Source organism: Psammomys obesus, unplaced genomic scaffold (assembly GCF_907164565.1).
Source record: "Psammomys obesus unplaced genomic scaffold, mPsaObe1.curated_primary_1811, whole genome shotgun sequence".
In the NCBI taxonomy this organism is placed as follows: domain Eukaryota; kingdom Metazoa; phylum Chordata; class Mammalia; order Rodentia; family Muridae; genus Psammomys; species Psammomys obesus.
Window position 1 is genome coordinate 2,089,029 of NW_026596466.1, and position 20,972 is coordinate 2,110,000.

The 20,972-nt window shown below is 54.2% G+C and overlaps 1 protein-coding gene across 6 annotated transcripts in view; it reads left to right on the forward strand.

Moving 5' to 3' along the window:
* Nucleotides 1–20,972, forward strand: part of Tnrc18 (trinucleotide repeat containing 18) — an 84,919-nt gene that overhangs the window by 50,421 nt on the left and 13,526 nt on the right. For all 6 annotated transcript variants that reach the window (XM_055598470.1, XM_055598469.1, XM_055598472.1 and 3 more), the window contains 6 exons: nucleotides 1,645–2,005; nucleotides 5,872–6,150; nucleotides 10,848–11,108; nucleotides 16,421–16,848; nucleotides 19,209–19,358; nucleotides 19,868–20,009. In XM_055598470.1, coding sequence (XP_055454445.1) covers nucleotides 1,645–2,005; nucleotides 5,872–6,150; nucleotides 10,848–11,108; nucleotides 16,421–16,848; nucleotides 19,209–19,358; nucleotides 19,868–20,009 — 1,621 coding nt within the window. The remainder of the gene's footprint in view (nucleotides 1–1,644; nucleotides 2,006–5,871; nucleotides 6,151–10,847; nucleotides 11,109–16,420; nucleotides 16,849–19,208; nucleotides 19,359–19,867; nucleotides 20,010–20,972) is intronic.

A 20,972-nucleotide genomic window follows, 5' to 3' on the forward strand; every position in this document is an offset into this window, starting at 1 on the left:
ACACACACACACACACACACACACACACACACACACACACACACACGCAAACACACACACATGCAAACACACACGTGCAAAAAATAAAATTGAGTTAAAAAGAGATCAGGGCATGGTAGTGTGTGCAGGTCTAGCCTGGTCTACATAACAAGTTCAGGGCAGCCAGAGCTTTATAGTGAGACCTTCTCTCAGGAAGGTAATATCAAAGTAAATGAAAATTTCAAATGAAAGCATGAAAAGATTTCCAGTTTTTGTACACCAGGGTCTGTCTTCCTCAGGTCACGGTGAGAGATGCCTCTGTTAATTATCTCAGCAAGGCCGTCCCACCCTCTCCCCCGCCCCCTGCGAAGGCTGCCTGATTAAAGAGAGAGAGCCTAGCGCACTGAAATGGCAGAGCGCCGCTGCCTCTGGAACTGCGCATTTCATTTCAATAAATGACCACACTGGCAGTAGACGTGCAGGGAGGAGCTTAATCTGGGAGATCTAACCACTGTCCCTGGTCGGTCCAGGCATCCAAGGCACACTGCAGGCCTTTTCCTGGCAGCCCTGCCCCGATTAGTTGGACGGGCTGGTTTAGACTGAGCGGCAGCCTCCAGCAGCTGCTGCGGGGGGGGGGGGGGGTGAGGTACAAAGCAGATCTGCCGTGCTCCGGGCTCGGTTTCCAGCCCTGCCTCATCCAGCCGCCTTCTCCAACCCATCTGCAGGCCCGATTCCTCAGAGTTCTTCTACAGGCACCCCTGACGGGGCTGGGGGGTCGTTACCACGGCAACAGCCTTTAATAAATGATTGCTAGGCCAGCCATCGTTAGAGTTGTTGTTTTTTTTTTTTTTTAATTTTTAGTATGTGGGTGTTCACTCGTGTGTGTGTCCCGTGTACCATGTGGGTTCACTGTCCGTGGAGACCAGAAGAGGGTGTCGGGTCTCTCGGAACTAGAGTCATAGATGGTTGGGAGCTGCCTTGTGGGTGCCAGGAATCGAACCTGGGTCCTCTGGAAGAGCAGCCAGTGTTCTTAACCATGGAGTTACCTCTTCAGCCCCCAGGCCAGGCATGTTTAATAAGTGCTTTACTTATTTTTAAAAAGCTTTATTTCTGTTGTGTTAAAAGCACGTGTGTCTGTGTGTGGGCACGCGTGCATTAGTGTACTTGCCCGCTGCATCCGGAAGAGAGTGTCATGTCTCCCGGAGCAGGCGGGTCAGCGACTGTGTGTTGGGAACTGAACTGGGCCCTTTGCAAGAACGTCACAGGGTCTTAGCCACTGAGCCACTTCTCTGACTCCCCACTTGATGTGTATGTGGGCACGTGTGAGCATGTGTGTCAGGTACATGTGGAAGGCAGGGTCTGTGGTCTCCGTTACGTAGGTCCCGGGGGATAGAACTCAGGTCATCAGGCGTGGTGACAGGCCCCTTCACCTGCCGAGTCATTTCACTGGTCCCGAATAAATGAAATACGTGTGGACCCGGGTCATCTCTGCGGGAGCCTGGACACAGGTAGCCCTGTTTTAGATGGACGGACGGAAGGCTAGTGGAGCAGTTTGCCGCGAGTCAGGAGGACGTGGGTCAGGTGTCAGCTCAGCCTCAAGCATTGTGGCCCGAAACTCGCTGTCCAGTTCGGCCGTATTCTTAATCTGTGGCCTTTCCCCCCCAGCTAAAGATTAAGAAGAAGAAGATGGCAAGTGACCAGGAGCAGTTGGCAAGCAAGCTGGACAGAGCCCTGTCCCTCACCAAGCAGGACAAGCCGAAGTCACCCTTCAAGCTTTCCGACAGTCCCGGGGGCAAGCCGAAAGCTAGCGGGGGCTGCGGCAGGTTCTTGACGCCCTATGACAGCCTACTGGGCGGGGGCAGGAAGGCGCTGGCCAGAGGACTCGGCTTGTCTCTGAAACCCTCCAGAGAAGGTAAACACAAAAGGGCTGCCAGAGCCAGGAAGATGGAGGGGGGCTTCAAGGCCAGAGGCCAGCCCAAGTCTGTGCATTCTCCGTTCGCCTCAGAAGCAAGCAGCCACTCTTACAGTAAGTATCTGCGTTCACTGCCTGTGGGCTAACCTTGTTGGCTCACGATGGCTTTCGCCCTTCTCGGAGGGTCCCTCGAAGCTCTGCACTGGGCCTGAAGCCAGATGGGCTCCCTGAGGGTGGAAAGGCCAGTGTGTGGACTTGTGGGAGGGTACTGGATGGTAGTGGCTGGCCTTCCCCGGGCCCACCGGAAGCCATCACCATGTCAAGGGAGGCCTCGAACCGTCCTGCAGAGGCCTGGAGGGTCACTTCTTTGGAGTGTTAGAGGTGGGGCATTGGTCTGTGAGGTAGACAGAAGTGCGGCTGCGGGCAGGAGTGTAGTGGATTGCGGAGGGATTGGGAGAGGAGTGTGTGCCTGAGCACACGCTTGCCCATTGCAGCTCACCGCCATGCTGGGCGTGTTCTCGCCTGGCCTTGTCTGCCATAACAGCCGAGTGTGACTGAGGAGCCAGGGAAATGGAGCAGCCAGTGGGACCAAGGGACCGACTGGGCTTTTTGCTCCGTTTAAGTAGAAGCTGGCCTGTGGTTTTGCAGAGCAAGGTGGCTCTCCTTGGCCTCTCATGGAGCTGGGCCTTCTGAATACATGTTCAGTCATTCTGTCTGGACGAGCAGCTGACGACTATGATGGGCAGGAACTAGGGACCCGGCTGCTTGCAGGGACGGGAAAGGCTTCTTCCATCCAGAGGCAGGGTCACAGAGGTTTACTCCGGCTGTCTGGAGGGTTCTCCTGTGTTCTGTTACCTCGTCTTAGACTCTGCTGGACTCTGATTCCTGGGGTGTGTGTGTTTGATTTGAATGTCTACTGGGAAAAAAAATGACATACATTTCTTCTTCTTTTTTTTTTTTTAGCTGATGGTGCTGGGAAATTGGTCTAGGTAGGAGCCAGATGTAGGAGCTGCCAGATAGAAGGAGCCTTCTCCCTCACTGTGGCTTCCTCTCCTTACTTAGTGCAAAGTCTCTGTGTAGCTTTTGCTGGTCTGAAGTGTGTATATCCCAGGCCGGCTTTGAGTTTTCCGTTCTCCCCCTTCTACCATCTGCGTGCCGGGATAACAGACATGTGCCACCATGCCCAGCTTGCTTACTGAGCTTCTCTTTTTAAAAAATGATCTGTGTACGCGCGTGTGTGCTTGTATGCCCTGAGGTCAGGATAGGGTGTTGGACTCTCTAGAGCTAGAGTTATGGGCGATTGTGAGAGCACCTGTGGGCGCTGGGAACAGAGCCTGGGTCCTCTGGGAGAGCAAGCGCTCTTAGCTGCCAAGGCTCTTAGCTGCCAAGGCCCATTTCCGGCCGTGTTTCCTGTTCTCCTTCCCTTTCTCTTTCCTTCTTTCTTTCCCTTCCTCCCTCCCTCCCTCCCTCCCTCCCTCCCTCCCTTCCTTCCTTCCTTCCTTCCTTCCTTCCTTATCTCCTTCTTTTACCTTCCCCTTCCTTCCTTTCTTTTTACTTTTTTAAAAAATTTTTATTACATTTATTTAATTTATTTGGTGTGTGTGTGTGTTTCTGTGGTTTTGAGCCACCATGTGGTTGCTGGGAACTGAACTCAGAACCTTTAAAAGAACAGCCAGTGACCTGAGCCATCTCTCCAGCCCCCTCTTTCCCTCCCCCCCCCACCCCCTCTCTTTTTCCTCCCTCCTTCTCTCCCTCCCTCACATACTGACAGGCTCTCACAATCTAGCCTTGGTGGGCCTAAAGTCACTGTGCAGATACAGCTGGCCTTGAACTCACAGAGCTCTCTCTGCCTGTGCCCCCCCAGTGCTGGGATTAAAGGTGTGCAGCTGTTTAAACTCACAGTGTTTGCTGGCTTTGGAGCTCAGCCGTGTTCATGGGCTTCCCAGGCATGAGCGCTCCTTGTGCAGGGAGGCAGAACTGTGCCCGGCACAGCGTCAGCCACTGCAGAGTCGTGTGCGTTTTTGCTTGCCTTTGACCTCTGGGTCTCCAGGACTGATGCTCCAGTGGGTGTGCGGCCGGCCCCTGGCCTTATGCATGTGCGATTGTGTGCACCGCAGCGCCCCTCACATCCAGATGGTGTGAGCACTTGGGTCTTTGGTCATGAGCAGGCAGGAGGAGAGAAGGACCAAAAAAGGCTCGTGGCGGAAAGCGGGAGAGAGCGGTGCCTCTTTGCTTTTCCAGGTGGGCTTGGAGGGCGTGAGTGTCATGTCCTAGCTGGTGTATTCTCAAGGGGGAGCCAGGTCGCTGACTGTCACATCAGGGCATCTCTGGCCTTGGAAGGACCAAGTTGGAACAAATGAGTGGTGAGGGCACGGTGGGTAGCGCTTACTCAGCTCTCTGAGTGGAAGAAGAGAACCCAGTACCGAGGGTTCTCCCTCGATCCCGTGTACCTGTTGTGTTGTTCCATGTGTTAGTGTGTGCGAACATGGGAAGGTGTAAGGGACAGGTAGCTTGGGGCTCCCTGAGGTTGGGGTTTCTGGTTGTGGTGGAAATGGAGTTTATCCCTGCAGCAACTCCAGGGACACCCTGTGCCCTTGTGTGTTTGCCTTTCTCTTGGACTTGAAGACGTTAGGTGCTGGCAGGCTGTCCTGGTGTGTGTTCACGTTCCTCTTGTTCTGTGTGGGTTCTCAGCAGATCGAGGGATTACTGTCTTGGCTTTGGGGCCCTGTCTTGCTTAATAGCCCAGCGACAGCGTGAAATAGATCAAGATGATGTATGTTTGGGTTCAAGTTGGAAGGGACCAAAGAGCGTCCCTTTCCTGGGGGTGGGGCTGCGGCTGGGGCACTTTTCCCAGCCCTAGCAGCACAGCCATGTGCCCAAGCAGTGGCGGGGAGAAAGCCACGGTGGTAAACTGCTCAGGTGGTAAACTGCTCAGCCGCCTCTGGCGGAAAGGAGGGATGTGGGCGGGGCTGAGATGCTTGCCGCTGTGTGAGCACCCTCCCTGCAGCCCGCTCAGCCCGCTCTTGCTGCAGAGTGTGACAAAGAGCTGGGAAGAGACACTAGGCCGGGTCCTCGGCAACCATGCCCTCCTCTTGGAGCAGCTACTGTGCTGCATGACTTCACAGAGGGGACCACCGGCTCTGGCCAGGAGATACTGTCGGGTCCTTCCTCAGATCGCTGCTCCCGTGCCACCGCCCCGGCCCTCACACCAGCGACCTGAGAGGTGGCTTTACCCAGGGATAGCAGCGGAAAGGGCCTGGTTTGGCTCTCAGTGGGCAACCCAAGCTGTTCGTGCCAGGTCACAGGAGAGCTCGGTGGCACACATGCCCAGGCCCATGGGCGTTGGCACTTGGTTCTAGCACACCTCTGTTTTCAGGGCCACTGGCAGGATAAAGACTCCCAGCTTACCTGTGTTAAAACATACTTTGAAGAGCTAGAAGGATGATGGCTCAGGGCCTCAAGTGCAAGCATGAGGGCCCAAGCTCAGTTCCCAGGTGGTGCAGGCTGTGGTCCAGGTGCTGTGCAGGCACAGACAAGGAGGCTCTGGGGCTCCCTGGCCAGCCCAGCTAGCCTTCGTGGCAAGCCCCAGGACCCACTGAGAGACTCTCTCTGCAAAAACAAGATGGGGTCAGTGAGACAGGTAAAAGGCACTTGTCACCAACCCTTACGACCTGAGTTCAATCCCTGGCACCCATAGGGTGGAAAAAGAGGAGAGCTGAATCCCACAAGCCATCCTCTGACTTTCTTGTGTGTTCCCTGGCACACTCACGTCCCCACAAATAAACACACGCACGCAGAAGAAATTAAAATATAACAAAATTTTTAAAAATTTTGACCGGAACCTGAGGATCCAAGTTTGAGGTTGACCCCTAGCTCCCGTAACACATACACATACACACACACACACACACGCGCGCGCGCGCGCGCGAGACCACAGACATACACGCAGATAAAAAAAATAAAACCTACTTTGACTGCAGATACGGACTCAGATGACGATGAAGATTTCCTGAAAAACGCGTGGTCTGCCCAAGGCCCCTCCAGCTCCAAACTGACCTCATCCCTCCTGTGCGGCATGGTGACCAAGAGCAGCAAGCCGGCCCCAGGCCCCAAGCTGACCAAGAGGGGCCTGGTGGGCCCCCGGACTCTGAAACCCAAGGCGGCCGCCAGCAGGAAGCAGTCCTTCTGTTTGCTGCTCCGAGAGGCCGGGGCCCGCTCCTCCTTCAGCGACTCTTCTGAGGAGGACTCCTTTGATCAAGGTTACTAGCGCCAAACACAAAATAACCTTCCATGTTTTTTAGAGCGAGTGAGTGGGAGAGAGCGAGCAAGCGAGCGTGCGGGAGTGCGTGCACACAGCAGGGATGGCTGTAGCCGTCGAGGCTTTTGGCAGCGTAGCCTGCCCTATCCGCCTATCTACCTTTTTTGTTTGCATTTGCTTTTTATTTTTTACTTCAGCTTGTGATAACTCCACTGGCCAGCCCTTAGGGAGCTCTTACACGGACTTATTTTCAGTCTCCCAGAATTTCTTTCCCTCCTTCCTCTGCACTCCATCGGCCCTCCCCAAGGGCCTCCCCCGACTCCCAGATCTAAAAGCCTAACCTTGCCCTCTCCAGACCCCCAGGCCGGCCTGGGCTTTCTCTTGGCACAAGCCTGGCGGAGGCTTGCCCAAGGAGCATTTTGTAAAGACGGACCTCTTGTGTGGGCGTGACTTGCTGTTTGTACCGCAATTTTGGTAATGCCGAGCTTTATTAAACATACCAAGTTCATTTTTAACTAAACTGTGTGCCTCGTTTCTCTTGCTATGTCCTTAACTACAAGTTAGGTTGCCACCTCCCTCCCTCCATTCCTCCTTCCCGCTCCTCTCTTCCCGCTCCTCGCCCCTACTCCAGAAGCCATAGACATGGCTGGGCCGCTTTCCTGTTATTCAAATATCCCTGGTATCTTTGGCATCCATTCCATTTTCCGGGTGTAGAGTCAAGTGTTGGACCATCTATCTGTTTTTGTTTTTGTTTTGTTTTTTCCTTTTAAGCTGCTTGTCTGTGTTTTTATTTATTTATTTATTTTTCTGGAAGCTTCTGCTGCTACCCACCAGTGGTTAAACAAAACAAAACACGAACAACAATTAACTTACCAATGCTGTTTGCTAACACATTTCTGTTTTGAAGGGCATGTGGGCAGTTCAGAGTCAAGGCCTCTTGGCCATCTCACTGATTTTGTGATTTAATATATATTTTTTTAATTTTTATTTTTCTCTCTCATTTTTTTTTCTTGTTCAATTTGGAAACGTTGGCTCGGTTGCCACGCCGAGGGTCAAAAATGGTATTTCTTGGGGTTGCTGTCCTGAGATCTGGCTCCAGCTCAGCCTAGGGGTCCACCGCCAAAGAGCATTCTGGCTCCCACTTTTTCCAACGTCAGAATCGTAGCCTGCAGTTAGAAATTTGACAGCCCTCAGGCCCTTCAATCAGAAAATGTCCCCTCCAGGGAAGAAAGTGACACTGCCCATTGTCCCTTGGCTAGGGTCTGCTTCTGAGGAAGTCCCTCTAGAGCTAGAGTTTGGAAATACCCAGATGGGTAGCAACACGTTTGTCTGCTGAGCATGGCCCCAGGTGTGGGGAGGAGGGTCATAGCAAACTGGGACGTGACCGTACCTGCTTGAGCCCCCTGGGGTTAGGACTCTGCCCCTGTGGTCCAGCCTCCTCTCCTCCCACGCCAGCCTTCCTCACTGGCAGAGATGGGATTTGGGGTGACCAGGTGATGGCACAAAGGGAGCCTGGTGCCTTTTGGGTTGTTCCTGTGCTTTCCGAGCCAACACAACCTGGGCCACAAAGAGAGGCCGCCAGTCCCCTGTCACAAGCCTCCCCACCTGGTCCTCTGTGGATAAGACTGGTTGGCCCCTTGTCCCCTCCCCATGACCTGGGGTGTGGTGCCTCTGCCCTTCCCTGCGCCCCCACTTAAAATCAGAGTGCCAGCCCTGAAGGTTTCAGCATAGACTACACAGAAGCAGGCATCCCAGGCCTCCTAGACAGTGCCAGGGGACCATAGCCAGAGAGAGGATTTGAAAGGGGCGAGGGCCAGGGCGTGGCTCCCCGGCTTGCCTCTACCATTCAAAGCAAAACCAGCTGGTGAGGTCTCGGAAAGGGATATTTGGGTAATAGGGCCTTCCTGCCCCTTGGTACTAAAACACTTAATTGGTGTGGCTTTTCTAGTATGTCTGCTTTCTCCTCCCAGCAGCTTGACCATCCCTCCAACCCTTGACCCCTACCCATGATGCTTTGAGTGTCTGTTTCGGTCTCTCGCATTTGCTCTCACGCTGCACTTGGACGCAAAGCGAAGGCTGGGAGTAGGGCAGACGGCGGGTTACTGAGTTTGAGTCCGAGCCTGGCTCGTTGCTCCGTAGGTAGGCAAAAACCATTTTCCTTTTCTACTCTCTGTTTAGTTCCCCTCCTCGGGGTCTGCCCCCACCGGGTCTGGCAGCAGCACATTGCTTGGACTTTATCAGGTTTTGGGAACTCGATTACCCAGCCCCTTGCCCTGAGCCAGGATTTAAAAAACAAAACAGTAACAACAAAAACCATGTATTGACATTAAAGGTTTCCCCCTTCTTCATTCCCTTCAGAGTCTTTGTTGGGACTTTTCTCCCCCTCTCCCTTTGGCAAGCTCTGTGGACCCTGGCAGAGAGAATTCCAGAAATTCTTGACACCCCTTGCTTGTCCTTCAGGGTCCCTTGGCTCTCCTTGTCCTCATAGATGCTGGTCCAATCATACTAGACACTGCATGAGTCTTGACAAGCACCTCAGTTGTGAGGACTACAGGAGACCTTGGGACAAAAGCCCCCATTCTGGGTTTCTGCCTTCTGGAATGTTCTGCAGCATCAAACTGCTGAGACCGACTAGCTCCTGGCTTTCTGGGATCTGACTGTGGCTCTCAGAAACCCAGAGCAGGCACTCAAATGTGCCTCCCTGCCCATGATGCCTACTACCTGAGAATCCTTCTGGAAAGAATGTTCTGGACTTCCGGTCTCCACACCTGAGCAGCCAGGACAGAGGGGGAGTTTTTAGAAAGGGGAGATTCCCAGTTCCCAATCCCAGCCAGCCACCCTCCCCATTCCCTGCCTACCCCTACCCAAATTGGCCAACTCCAGCGAGGCCCGATGTGGGGTTACATCGGGGTTACCGATGTGGGGCTGCCGAAAAAAAGTCTGCCTACACTTAGCCTGCTTTGCCGCCGTGGCCCACTGGGGCGGAGACAGAGCCATGTGACGTCGCAATGTGATTGATCGCAAGTGCGCACTGCCTGCCTGCCCTGCCTGCCCCGCTGGCATCCCCAGCCTGCTTCATCCATCGCTCTGGGAACGCCTCCCGCCTTGCACCCTCTTAACCAACTCCCTGTCCCGCTTTCTCTCTGTCCCTCTGCTTCCCTCTCTCTGGCCTCTGTGCAGACCACCCCCCTAGCTATTCCCCACCTCCACCTCCCAAGCTGGCTGGCCGGGCAGAAACCAGGATTCCCTGCCATAGACAGGCGGGCTAGAACTCTGCCCTCGGGCACCAGCGGTGCCATCTGCAGCCAGTAGTTCTCTAACCACGCTGTGGTGTGGGCCTTAGCAGGAAAAGCAGTATTTGACCCCCTGTCCAACCCTCACATATAGGATATGCCTCTCTTGACATTGCTTCTGAGATGAGAGTAGCCTCCCAGCCCTACCTGGGCCCCAGGCACAAGCCCTCTGAGGCAGTGCCACCTGTGCCTTGGTGCTATTTCCCTTGGTCGTAAGCGAGTCTTGATTTAGTTTTTAGTTTTTCGAGACGGGGTTTCTCTGTGCAGCCCTGGCTGTCCTAGACTCACTTTGTAGACCAGGCTGGCCTCGAACTCACAGAGATGCCTCTGCCTCCCGAGTGTTGGGATCACAGGTGTGCACCACCACGCACGGCTAACTAAGCCCGTGTTTACCTTCAGGTGTCCTCACCATCTGGTGGAGAATTTGGTCGCATGCCTAGAACACTATTGCCCGGCCTAGCAAGAGCTGCCAGCCCTTGGGCCAGCAGAGCCTGCTGCTGGGGTGAAGCTGTCCTCTAACCCAGCAGAGACCTGGCCTGGACACCTTCAGCCTGTGCTGCAGCCTGGGGGTTTGGCCTCATGCCCTACTGCAGGGTAGGCTGGTCTGCCCATTGTAGGGTAACCTGAGCTCATATTCATGGCTGGCATTGTTTCTTTATCAAACACGGTCACACTATGTAGCCCAGGCTGGCCTTGAGCTCGCAATCCTTCTGCCTCGGGCTTAGGCCACAGGTGTGCACCACCACACCAGGCCGTGCCACATAGGCTGTGGAGCCTCTTAGCTGGGCTGGTGGGCTGGGAGGCCACCCCAGGCTCGGAGAGCCTCCCTAGCGCGGAGATGCTAGATCCTAGCTCTGCACAGGAAATGAACTATGTGGGTGTCCTCGTGTCCAGGAAGGGATCAAATTCTGCTTTCTGCCAACAGCCCCCTGACCTCTGGCTGACCAAAATGCTACGGACCCCCTAGATTCCCCCAGCCTGAGCCCAGCCTTCCCTCCTCCTGTTCCCTCCTCTGCTCTCTGTTCTTTCCTGTTTCCTTTCTCAGCCTTCATGTCTATGTCGGGACGTGTGCACACGCGTGTGTGGACTGTGACGAGCGCTGTCTCCTGTCTTTGTCCGTCTGTGTGTCTGTCCCCCACCCACAGCACAGGTGCATGTCAGTGCTGCCCTCCCAGAAGCCCGTCCCGACACCCAGAGCTGCCCCTCTTCCTCCCCCAGGCTGCCCGTGCGTGGGTGACTGGTAGAGGCCTTGGGCCGTGGGTGGGACCGTGGGCTGGTTCTGGACCCTCCCCCAGCGGCCCTTGGTGAGGACAGAGACTGGAGCCAGGGGGGTGGCGGGAGGAGGTGGGGGGCAGCACGCGCCCAGGTCAGGACCCTGACTTGTTCGTTGTGTTCTGCATGCCAGATGACAGCTCAGAAGAGGAGGAGGAGGAGGAAGAGCTGGAGGACGAGGAGGAGGAAGAAGAAGAGGAAGCCTTTGGTAGCTATAGGCTGAGTGCCGGGGAGCAGGCCCTGTCGCCAGGCCTGGAGGAGAGTGGGCTGGGCCTGCTGGCTCGCTTTGCGGCCAGCGCCCTCCCCAGCCCCATTGTCGGGCCGCCCCTCTCTGTGGTGCAGCTGGAAGCTGAACAGAAGGCCCGGAAGAAGGAAGAGCGGCAAAGCCTGATGGGTGAGTATCATTGGCTCCAAAGTGGGTGCTGTGGGCCTATCACAAAGATAAGGAGACTGAGGCTCCGTGGAGGACAGGAGGGCTGGGTGGGTCTTGGATCCACTGACTGGACAGAGTGCTGCCGATAACCCTTGGGCGTTATCTTCTAGGAGGCGTGCCCATGACCACATAAGAATTGCTCCCTTCTGCTGGGCGCGGTGGCGCACGCCTTTAGTTCCAGCACTCAGGGAGGCAGAGGCAGGTGGATCTCTGTAAGTTCTAGGCTAGCCTGGTCTATAAAGCAGAGTCCGGGACAGTCAAGGCTATACACAGAAACCCTGTCTCAAAAACCAGAAAACGAACAAGAAAGAGACTTGCTTCCTTCACCTCATACTGTCATTAATGACGCTGGTAGCTTGAGGGTCTATGGGAGCTCAGGAAAGGCCCTGACCCAGGCCTGGGGACCGGAGGCCACCGTTAGGTGAGCAGTCTCCATCCAGGGAGAGGAAAACATAGTGACAGAGAGAGGTGCAGAAGGAAGAGGACAGGAAAACACTGTGGAGATGTTCTGTGAGTCCAGCGAGGTAGGGGATGCCGTCAATGGCCTGACACCGTCGGCTGGAGGGGTCAGGGTTGGCAGGCTGGGGCCCTCTGACTTACTGTCTTAACGGGCTGAGGTCATGACATTAGCTTCGAGGCAGGAAGCTCTGGCTGATGTCTCACTTCCATCATATTCTTGAGTCCCTGATGAGTCCCGGGGTCCTTTCCCCAGCTGTCAGGGTATGTGGTTCCTGGGGCTGCTGAGAGGGCGCTTGCCTGGCCTGCACGGAACCCTGCATTCTGTCTCTCCCCAGCGTCGCCTAAACCAGATAGGGTGGTGCATGCCTGCAGCCCCAGCACTCAGGAGTGGGGAGGATTAGGGGTTCAAGGCCATCCTTAGCTATAACGCATAGCAAGCTGGAGGCCAGCCTAGGAAATAGAGTCCCTTTCTCAAGTGGGGGTCGTGGGGTAGATGTGAGGACTTTCCGGCTGTGACAGGGGCACGGCTTCCTCCACGCTCCCTGGGGATTTTCCCAAGTCGTCCCATGTCTACCCATGGTACCTTCCTCTTCCCCTAAAATGTATCACTGTTGCCCCGGCGTCTTGAGGCTTTTACATTTGCTGTTTCTATATCCCCAAGTATCAGGGATCTCGGCATGTACGTCAGACCATAGTCATTTGTTTCCATAGATGAAGCATAAGTAAGCAGTGTATTTTGGTCATATGTTTTACTACTTAATTATCTAAAACAGCTTTTTAAATTGCCCTTTGATTTATTTTGCATGTGTGCGTCTGGGTGCATGCGTGCCACAGGAGACACGCCAAGGTTTCTCAGAAGTCCTGGGAATCGAACTCGAGTCATCAGGCTTGGTGGCAGGCACTGTTTTCTGTTGAGCCCTCTTGCTGGCCCCCCATTGTTTGTTTACGCGTTTTCGACCCCTCCAAGTGTTCCTAGCATATACTTGGCTCAGGTCTTGCCTCTTGTGTATGAGTCCTTCTGGAAGTTGTACCAAAGGATCCTGAGCCAGATTCAGCCTCTTCCTCAGCTTGAGAGCTCTGGGCATTCTTATAGATAATTTTTGAAGGTCACCTGGTGCTGTGTGTCACCCTCCAAACTGGACCCAGTGCGGGTCTCCTCCCCTCCCATTCAGTTCGTGCCATTCTCTATCCAGATCTCTCCAACAGCGGTTTCTAGCTTCAAAAGGAAACCTTGCCACTGGGGCAGCGATATAGAACCTTCTCCAGTCTGTCCAGTGGGTGCCGGGGCAGGATGCTAGGCTGCCTCTGAAGAAAGCATAAGACGTTTTAGTCTCTTGGAGTCTTCTTTTGCGTCACAATCATCACTAGCAACTATTAACAAAGGTTTCCCTCAGGGCAGGTTGCTTCTTAATGACTGTCAGGGACACAGGTTTCTCAATGCCTACTTTAGTGGTCTCCAGCAAGGAACGTTTATTTATTCGTCTTGTTAGTTATTGTCTCCGAGGCTATTGCCTCCTCCTGCTAACCTAGTCCTAGTCCTGGAAGCTTCTATCCTCTGTACAATCGAACCTAGGCCTACACTGTTTTCAGCCTCTGAGACTCACTGCTGAATAAGCTCACCCTTTCTTGTTCTTACTAGGCTCGGGGCTGGCTGGTTCAACTAGGATGTTCTGGTTCAAACTCCTCTCCCAGCTGACTGATTCAGCCTGGCTTTTCTCTCGGCCTCTGCATTGCTCTGCTTGGCCTCAAACTTAACTCCAGCGATCTTTTCCAATCTCCTGGTTCCTTCGCAATCTCTGGTTCATTCAGTCTTCCCCTGAGTTCTCTCTCTGCAGCCTGTCTGTCTATTGCTGCCTCTTAATACTCATCATTGCCGCCTCTCATTGCCGCTTACATAGCTTCCCTTCCCCTCTCTTTTTGTAAGAGTTGGGTGTATCCTATTCTGTCAAATCATCTCTGATTCGTCATCTTTTCTGCCATTCGTTAGACATCATTTTCCAAACATGGGTGCTTCCGTCTACAAATTGTACCTTCACCTTTGTTGCCAGGTGTATCATCACACCTGGACTTAAGCTTTTCTTTACCTGAAACTTGCTCTATGCCAGGGCGGCCTTGAACTCAGATCTGCTTCCTCTGTCACCTGGATTAAAGATGTGTTTGTATTCCAGCCTTTGGATGTGATCTCTTGTCAGAACAGCCATGTTCTGAATTATGATTCCTCTACATGCACCGTGAGTTATTAGATCGCTGGACGCTTATCGTGGAAGCCAGCGTGAAACAAGAGCAAGGCTCCCACAAGGGCAGCGTGCCCTCCTGACGTTGAACCCTCTCGCCAGCCCCTGTGGATGTGGGTCTTTTGTCCGTGTGTGTGTGTGTGTGTGTGTGTGTGTGTGTGTATGCATCACTTGTGTGCCTGGTGGAGCATCAGATTCCATGGACCTGGACTTACAGACGGTGTGGGTGTTGGATACCAAATTCAGGTCCTCCGGAAGAGCAGTCAGTGCTCTTAGGCACGGAGCCGTCCCTCCAGCCTCCACCCCGCCCCCATTTTTAATGTCTGTAGGGTCTGGTAATTTATCTTCCTTTATTGTTGATATGCTCTTGCTTGGTCAGTCTGGCTAGAACTTCCTGTCTCATCAGCTGCTGCCCACCCCACCCCATGCACAGTCCATTCTTTCTCTTTTACATTTATCGTGTGTGTGTGTGTGTGTGTGTGTGTGTGTGTGTGTGTATGTGTGTGTGTACTTGCCACGGCGCTGGTGTGAAGATGATAAGACAGCCTTCGGGAGTGGGTTCTCTCCACCCTGTAGCTCCAGGGGTTGAATTCAGGGCGTCAGGCCTGACGGCAAGCTTCTTACTTGCTGAGGCATCACACCAGCCCCGGCTTATTGATTTCTGTCCATTGCTTCCTTCTGTTTCCTTTGGACGTATGAGTCATTTGCAGGCACGTCCTGTTTCTCAGGGTATATCTTAGATCACGGATTTGAGACCTCACTCTTTTGTCCGTAGATACAAACCTCTCTGAAAACACAGCTTCAGTTGCGTCTCATACATTGCGGTGCTTGTTGGGTTCTCATTGTTCAGGAATCATTCTAAGTCTTTCCTGCGCTCTCTGCCTTGCTCCTGTGATGACTCAGAAAGTTGTTCATTCTCCAGACACTCGAGGGTAGGTGCTCGGTCATCTTGCGGATCTCTGCTTGGATTCCGTTCCAGTTGGAAAGCACATTCTGTAATATCGATGACAAGGAAATTAGTTTGGTTTAGTTTGACCCCTGAGGTAGGGGCTGCAAGGCTGGGACATGACCCTGGTAGCTGCGTGTTTCTCTTCCGAGAACGCTTTCTTCTTCCAGGTCTCTGCCAGCTTCCTGTCCCTGCTCCACACAGTGCTCCAGTGTTTGCACGAGGGGCCACGCAGCGAGGGTGACCTGATCCTCCTGCCTCTGCCTCCTGAGTGCCGAGATTACAGGCGTGCACCACCAGGCAGGTTCTGTGCCGCGCTGGGGACAGAACCCGGGGCTTCATGCATTCTAGGCAGGCAACTTGACTACTGTGCCACACCCCGGAACCCCAAAACAAAACTCAACTCTTAAGCCTGACTTTCCGACCTGAATCCTCCTCACTAGAGGAATGCCCCTCCCCCTCTCCTCCAGCTGCCTTCCTGCACATTTCATGGGGAGAAGCTTACTAATGAGTTAATTAACGAGATCTTTAAGCTTTGAAGGGACTCATTCTCACACAGTGTCCTTTGCCCTCGAACCCCTTCCCTACCACTGTGGCTGCCTCTGAGGGCTTGGGCCCCCCCTGGGCTCCCTGTGAACAGGCTGCCTGCTGCGTAGAGCCAGGATTGGGCCCTCACCTCCTCTGTGGGAGTTGGGGGCCAGTGATGGTGTTGCCTTCTAGGGGACTGTCAGCCCCACAGGCTGTCTGGTCTGTGGAATGACAGACATACCTTTTAGCCTTTGTTTCTAAGGGACACCCCATCGACTGAGCCTCCTGAGTGCTGCTGGCTCGGAACTTAATCTGAGCTCTGGGGACGGGAGAGACCTCAAGAGAACTGAGAGAGCTTATTTCTAGACCAGGGCAGGCTGGGCTAGGCCACTATGTGGACGGAGAGGCTAGACAAACAGGGAAAGGGCTGTTAGGGCAGCAGAGGGACTGTGAACAGAGAGGGGTTGCCCCCGGGGACCAGTGGGTTTGTAGCAAGTCTGTATCTCCCAAGTCAAGGCTTCTGTGCTCTGGGCTGAGGGGACAGTAGAACTGCAGCTTGACAGAAAAAGGTGGCGGACGGATTGAGCTAGTGGCCTTGAGGTCTGGTAGTGTACCTCAGAGATCGGGACATATGGAAGAGGGTCCCGGTTGTGTAGGGGCATGTTAAGGGGGATTGAGGGGAGGGACTTCTGAGGAGCCTCAAAGCAGGAAGCAGGAAAGGAATCTGTCAGGAAGTTGGTCGATGGGGCCTCAGGCTTGGGGGTTTCTTGGGGCTTTCCCCGCTGCCTCACTGTGCAGCCCTCAACGAACCTGCCCTGTTTCTGAGGTTTTCTGATGGGGGCCTAGGACCTATATATTTTAATCAGTATTCTTGGGATGAGAGGTGGGGAGCAGCCATGAGTAGGGGATAGGTGAGTTGGGTGAACCCTGTCCTTCTCTGAGCCTCAGTTTACCTCCTCCTGGTAACAGGAGAAAAGTTTCCAGAGCGTGTGTTGCTGGGTGGGATGGGTCTGTGGACTCCTTGCTGATGGTCTGTAGGGCCAGGTGGCTAGGAAGAGGGTGGAGCTCCCAGCCACCAGCCCCCACCTCCTCCTTTCCACATCCAGGCACAGAGTTTGAGTACACAGACTCAGAGAGTGAAGTCAAGGCTCCCAGGCAGTCACCATCTGGGCTGCTGCGGCCCAAGAAGGGCGTGGGGGAGCCCAGCCAGTCTCTGGCTGTGCCTGTACCTGGTCCTCGGGCCTCCGGTCCCACCAGCCCAGACAAGGCCAAGCTGGCCTCAGAGAAGGGACGCAAAGCCCGGAAGGTTCGTGGCCCTAAGGAAGCCGGCTTCGAGGCGGGGCCAGAGGCCAGCGACGATGACCTATGGACACGACGTCGGAGCGAGCGCATCTTCTTACATGACGCCTCCGCTGCGGTCCAGGCACCCAGCAACACTGTACCAGCAACCAAGCCTAGCCGCTGTGGCAGGGGAGGTGCCCCAAGCCCACGGAAGGACACCGGCCGAGCCAAGGACAGGAAGGACCCCAGGAAGGTAAGATCTCAACGCAGGTCTCTTGATCTCCATCGGTGGGATGATGGCTTTGATGTTAGCAGTGTGCCCATGGAAGAGCCCACCGTGTTGTGTGTGTGTGTTTGGGTGGGGCTGCGTCTATGCCGTGACTCACGTGTAGAGGCCGACGGACAACTCTTGTGTAGTTTCTCTCCTGTCACCGTTAGTGGATTCTGGTGATCAAACACAGGCCAGCAGGCTTGCATGAAAGGCCTGTTTACCTGCTGATCCATCATCTCTCCAGCCTGGGTTGTCTTTTCAGACAGGGTCTGTTGTAGCCCAGGCTGGCCTTGAACTTGTAACCCTCTCACTGCCACGTGTAGATTATAGTCTGGAGGTCTGAGGCAAAGTTTCAGCGGAGCCGGTTATTACCTAAACCGTGGTCATAGCTCCGAGGCTGCAGCTCAAGTCTGTAGTGGGTGGGCGTCGCCTCCCGTGGCAGCTAGCCGGGCACCTAGGTTATTTCCAGATCTTTGTTTGGATGACCTTGTTTGCAAGACATTGGTCACCGCACCTGCAGGGCGGAGTGCCTAGCTCTCTATATGGAGGTGCGTAGGAGGAGGCTCCCTCAGTGCCGAGTCCTGGGAGGCTCACACACATCCACAGCTGACCGGGCAGCCGCTGCACCGTTGTAAATGCCCTCCCAGGAGCATGGCCGCTAGAACTCACTGGTAAGGCTTTACTGTTGCTCTTGTTGGGTATTGCTAGCATTTGAATGAGTAGTTAAATCAAACTAGTCCCTCCATACATGGGATAGCCCTCAGCAAAACAGAGCCTCTGTGGATACCGGGATGCTCAGGAGAGACACCTCGTAATAAGAGTGCTTGTCGGTATCTCTCAGGCCTAGACTCCCCCAGTGAGGGCTGGGGTGTGGCTCAGTGGTAGAACCTCAGCCTAGAATCCCCCAGTGAGGAACTGGGGTGTGGCTCAGTGGTAGAGCTTCTGCCTAGCATGTCCAAAGCTCTGAGTTTATGAAATATTCCCGTATTATAAAAGCCAAAAGTTTGTACATAAATGTTTCTGCATAGTTACCTGTTTGTGTGAGATTCTGGAAGGTTCTGTAGTAATATACACACTGCTATTAGCAGAGATTCATGGGTTTGCATTTTAGCACTTTCTTTGTTTACTGATTTGTACAATAAATTATATGGTGATGATAGAAATGAGCTTCGAGAGCTAGCAAGATGGCTCAGTGTTTAAAGACACCTGCGACAAAGCCTGATGGTTGATGACCTGAGTTCAATCCCTGGACCCTGTATTGTAGAAGGAAAGAGCTAACTCTGGCAGGTTATCCTCTGGCCTTCACATGCACATGTGGCAAAAACACGCCCTCATTCATACACGTTATATAATTACAGATTATATTATTAACATGTATAATATGTAAGGACATAAGTGAGAGTCAATAAAAATAACCTGGGGACCATGTCCGGTGGCGCACACCTGTGATCCTAGCACTCAGGGAGGCAGAGGCAGGCGGGTCTCTGTGAGTTGAAGGCCAGCCTCGTCTACAAAGCAAGTCCAGGACAGCTGAGACTACACAGACAAACCATGTCTCAAAAACAAAAATTTGTGAATAAAATCTAGAACTCTTGTATGGAGAGAGGAGCCTCAGTGCTATCTTAGGTGTGCTATGATGAGGGTCACGTGGGTGTGAGAGGTGGTCAATGGCGGGGATCCTGCAAGCCTCACAGTTAGCAAGCAGAGAAACGGTGCATGAGAGTCAAGGATGAAACCCGGGTCGGCGTCATTTTAGCAGGCACTGGGGCAGACCTTCCAGAGTCTGACCCCGATTCTCTCTCTTACACATTTAAGCACGGTAAAACTTTGGAAAGAGGTTTCCATGTGACAGTTATAACAACACTTTGCACGTTTATCCATCTAAAACCCTTGCAAAGTAGCAAAGCGCCTGTGACCTTTACAGTGAGAGTTGAGTTCTGTTGGCTGATCCGCAGAGCTCAGGGGAAGGGAGGAGGGATTTGTAGCAAGTGCGAGGCCGGATTCTGCCAGTGGAGGATGCAGTGTGCACGGGACCTCTTTCATAAGGACGGGCTCTGTCCCCTGAGAGACAGAGCTCAGGCCAAGGGCCTAGAAGATACGCACGAGACTGGGTTGAGTCTCAGCGCACCAGGCTGAGAGATGGCACCCCCTCCAGCCCCCCGGGTGAAAAAGTGTCGGCCGTTTTCTTCCCTTGAAGAACAGGCCTTCGAGTTTAACAGGTCTGGCTTTTCCATTGCTTTCCGTGAACCATGGCTCCTACACCCTGCCGAGCCCAAGTGGCCTGGGCGCCCCCCTCTCCCCGCTTGTCCTCTGACATTTCTACCCTTTGCTTTCTCCTCTAGAAGAAGAAAGGGAAGGAGGCTGGCTCAGCGGCCACACTGCCACCCGCCCGTGTTTCCACCCTGCCTGACTCCAGGGCCACCCACCCAGGGCCCCTGGCAACTGCCAAACGCAGCAAGGCCAAGGCCAAAGGAAAGGAGGTGAAGAAGGAGGTAAGGATGCTAGGGCAGCTCATAAATCAAGGCTGGGCTGGGGCTCAGGTCAGGCGTGGGCATGCAATGCCCCTAGCCCATGTGGTCGTGCTGGCTATGAGTGTGACAAGCCTGAGCGTCTCCTGTGCCAGCTCAGGGCTCAGCCAAGACTGTAACCACCTGAACTGAGAGACCTTCCCGCAGCCCCCGTCCGGGTGCTCAGGCTCCTCTTTGTTGGCAGAGGGCTATGGTGTGCCTGCGTGTGCCATCGCCTCCTCCCATGGCCCAGTTTTCTCACAGCTTCATTGTACATGGCTAGAAGTCATGGTGTCTGCTATGCTCACATGAGGAGAGTACTGAGCACTGAGTACTAGGTACTGTGCCGAGTACACAAGGCTTGGACTACAGTGCTGTGGCTGGTGCCTCTGCAAACTGACCATGGCCCTGGATTTCTGAGGAATGTTCCCAGAATGACAGGACGACCCCTGCCTGCCTTGTGCGGTGGCATCAGCGTGTGTGTTCTCCCCCAGAACCGAGGAAAAGGGGGTGCCGTGAGTAAGCTGATGGAGTGTATGGCAGCGGAGGAGGACTTTGAGCCCAACCAGGACTCAAGCTTCTCCGAGGACGAGCACTTGCCCCGAGGTGGGGCCGCAGAGCGACCTTTGACCCCAGGTGAGTGTCCTGAGAAGCTTCAGGGGTTCCCCGGAAGTATTTAGACCTCAGCGCAGGGTGAGGCCCTGAGGCTGGGGCAGCCCAGCTCCGGCCTAGCCAGCCCTGTAGTGGGGATGGGGAAAGATGAAGTAGGCTGATGACATGCTGATCTTGGGGCCAGTCTCCACAGTGAGATAGCGTCTTAACGTAAGCCTGGCTGTGCAGGCGGCTGGGAGGCAGGAAGCTGCTGCCAGGAAGCCTTCGCCACCATTGACAGCATGAGGGAGACAGCTTGAAGGATGATGGGTTAGGTGGGAGATGAATGGATGGGGGCAGGAAGAGGTGAAGACCGATGTTAGGAGGTCCCTGGAGAAGCTGTCAGTGAGATGGGTAGTGTGTGAGCGATTATACATTTGCACAGGATGGCCACAGTTCAGGGATGTTTCAACGACGCCCTAAACAGGGTACTTGGAGCCCAGGGTCTGAGCTAGGAGGAGGGATGGTGGGTGTGAGCTGTGGGGAGCAGGTTGGAAGAGGAGCTAGGCTATCCCTGCTGGGGTGCCTTGGTCACACTGGCAGCGGTGCAGCCAGCCACGGGCTCACGCATGCATCTGGGTGGCAGCGCTGACCTCGGCAGGCATGCTGTCATGCTGATGGGCTGTAGAGGCCCAAGCTACAGCACTCTGCCCCGATTGTCACTAACCCCAGCTGTGCGGGACAAGGATAGGAGTGGGGCAGCTTGGGCCCATGGGGGTGACTGAAAACCAGGAGGTCTCCCCTGACTCTGTAGAACTGGCTAGCATTCTGTTCTCTGCCCAGAGTAACTAGCACTGTCAAGACCAACTTTAAGGTGCACAGTTTTCCCTCTGCCTATGAGCATGGGCGCAGAAGCAGGAGCAACAGAGGAGTGTGTTTTATATTTGTCCATCCATCATCCATCTATCTATCTATCTATCTATCTATCTATCTATCTATCTATCTATC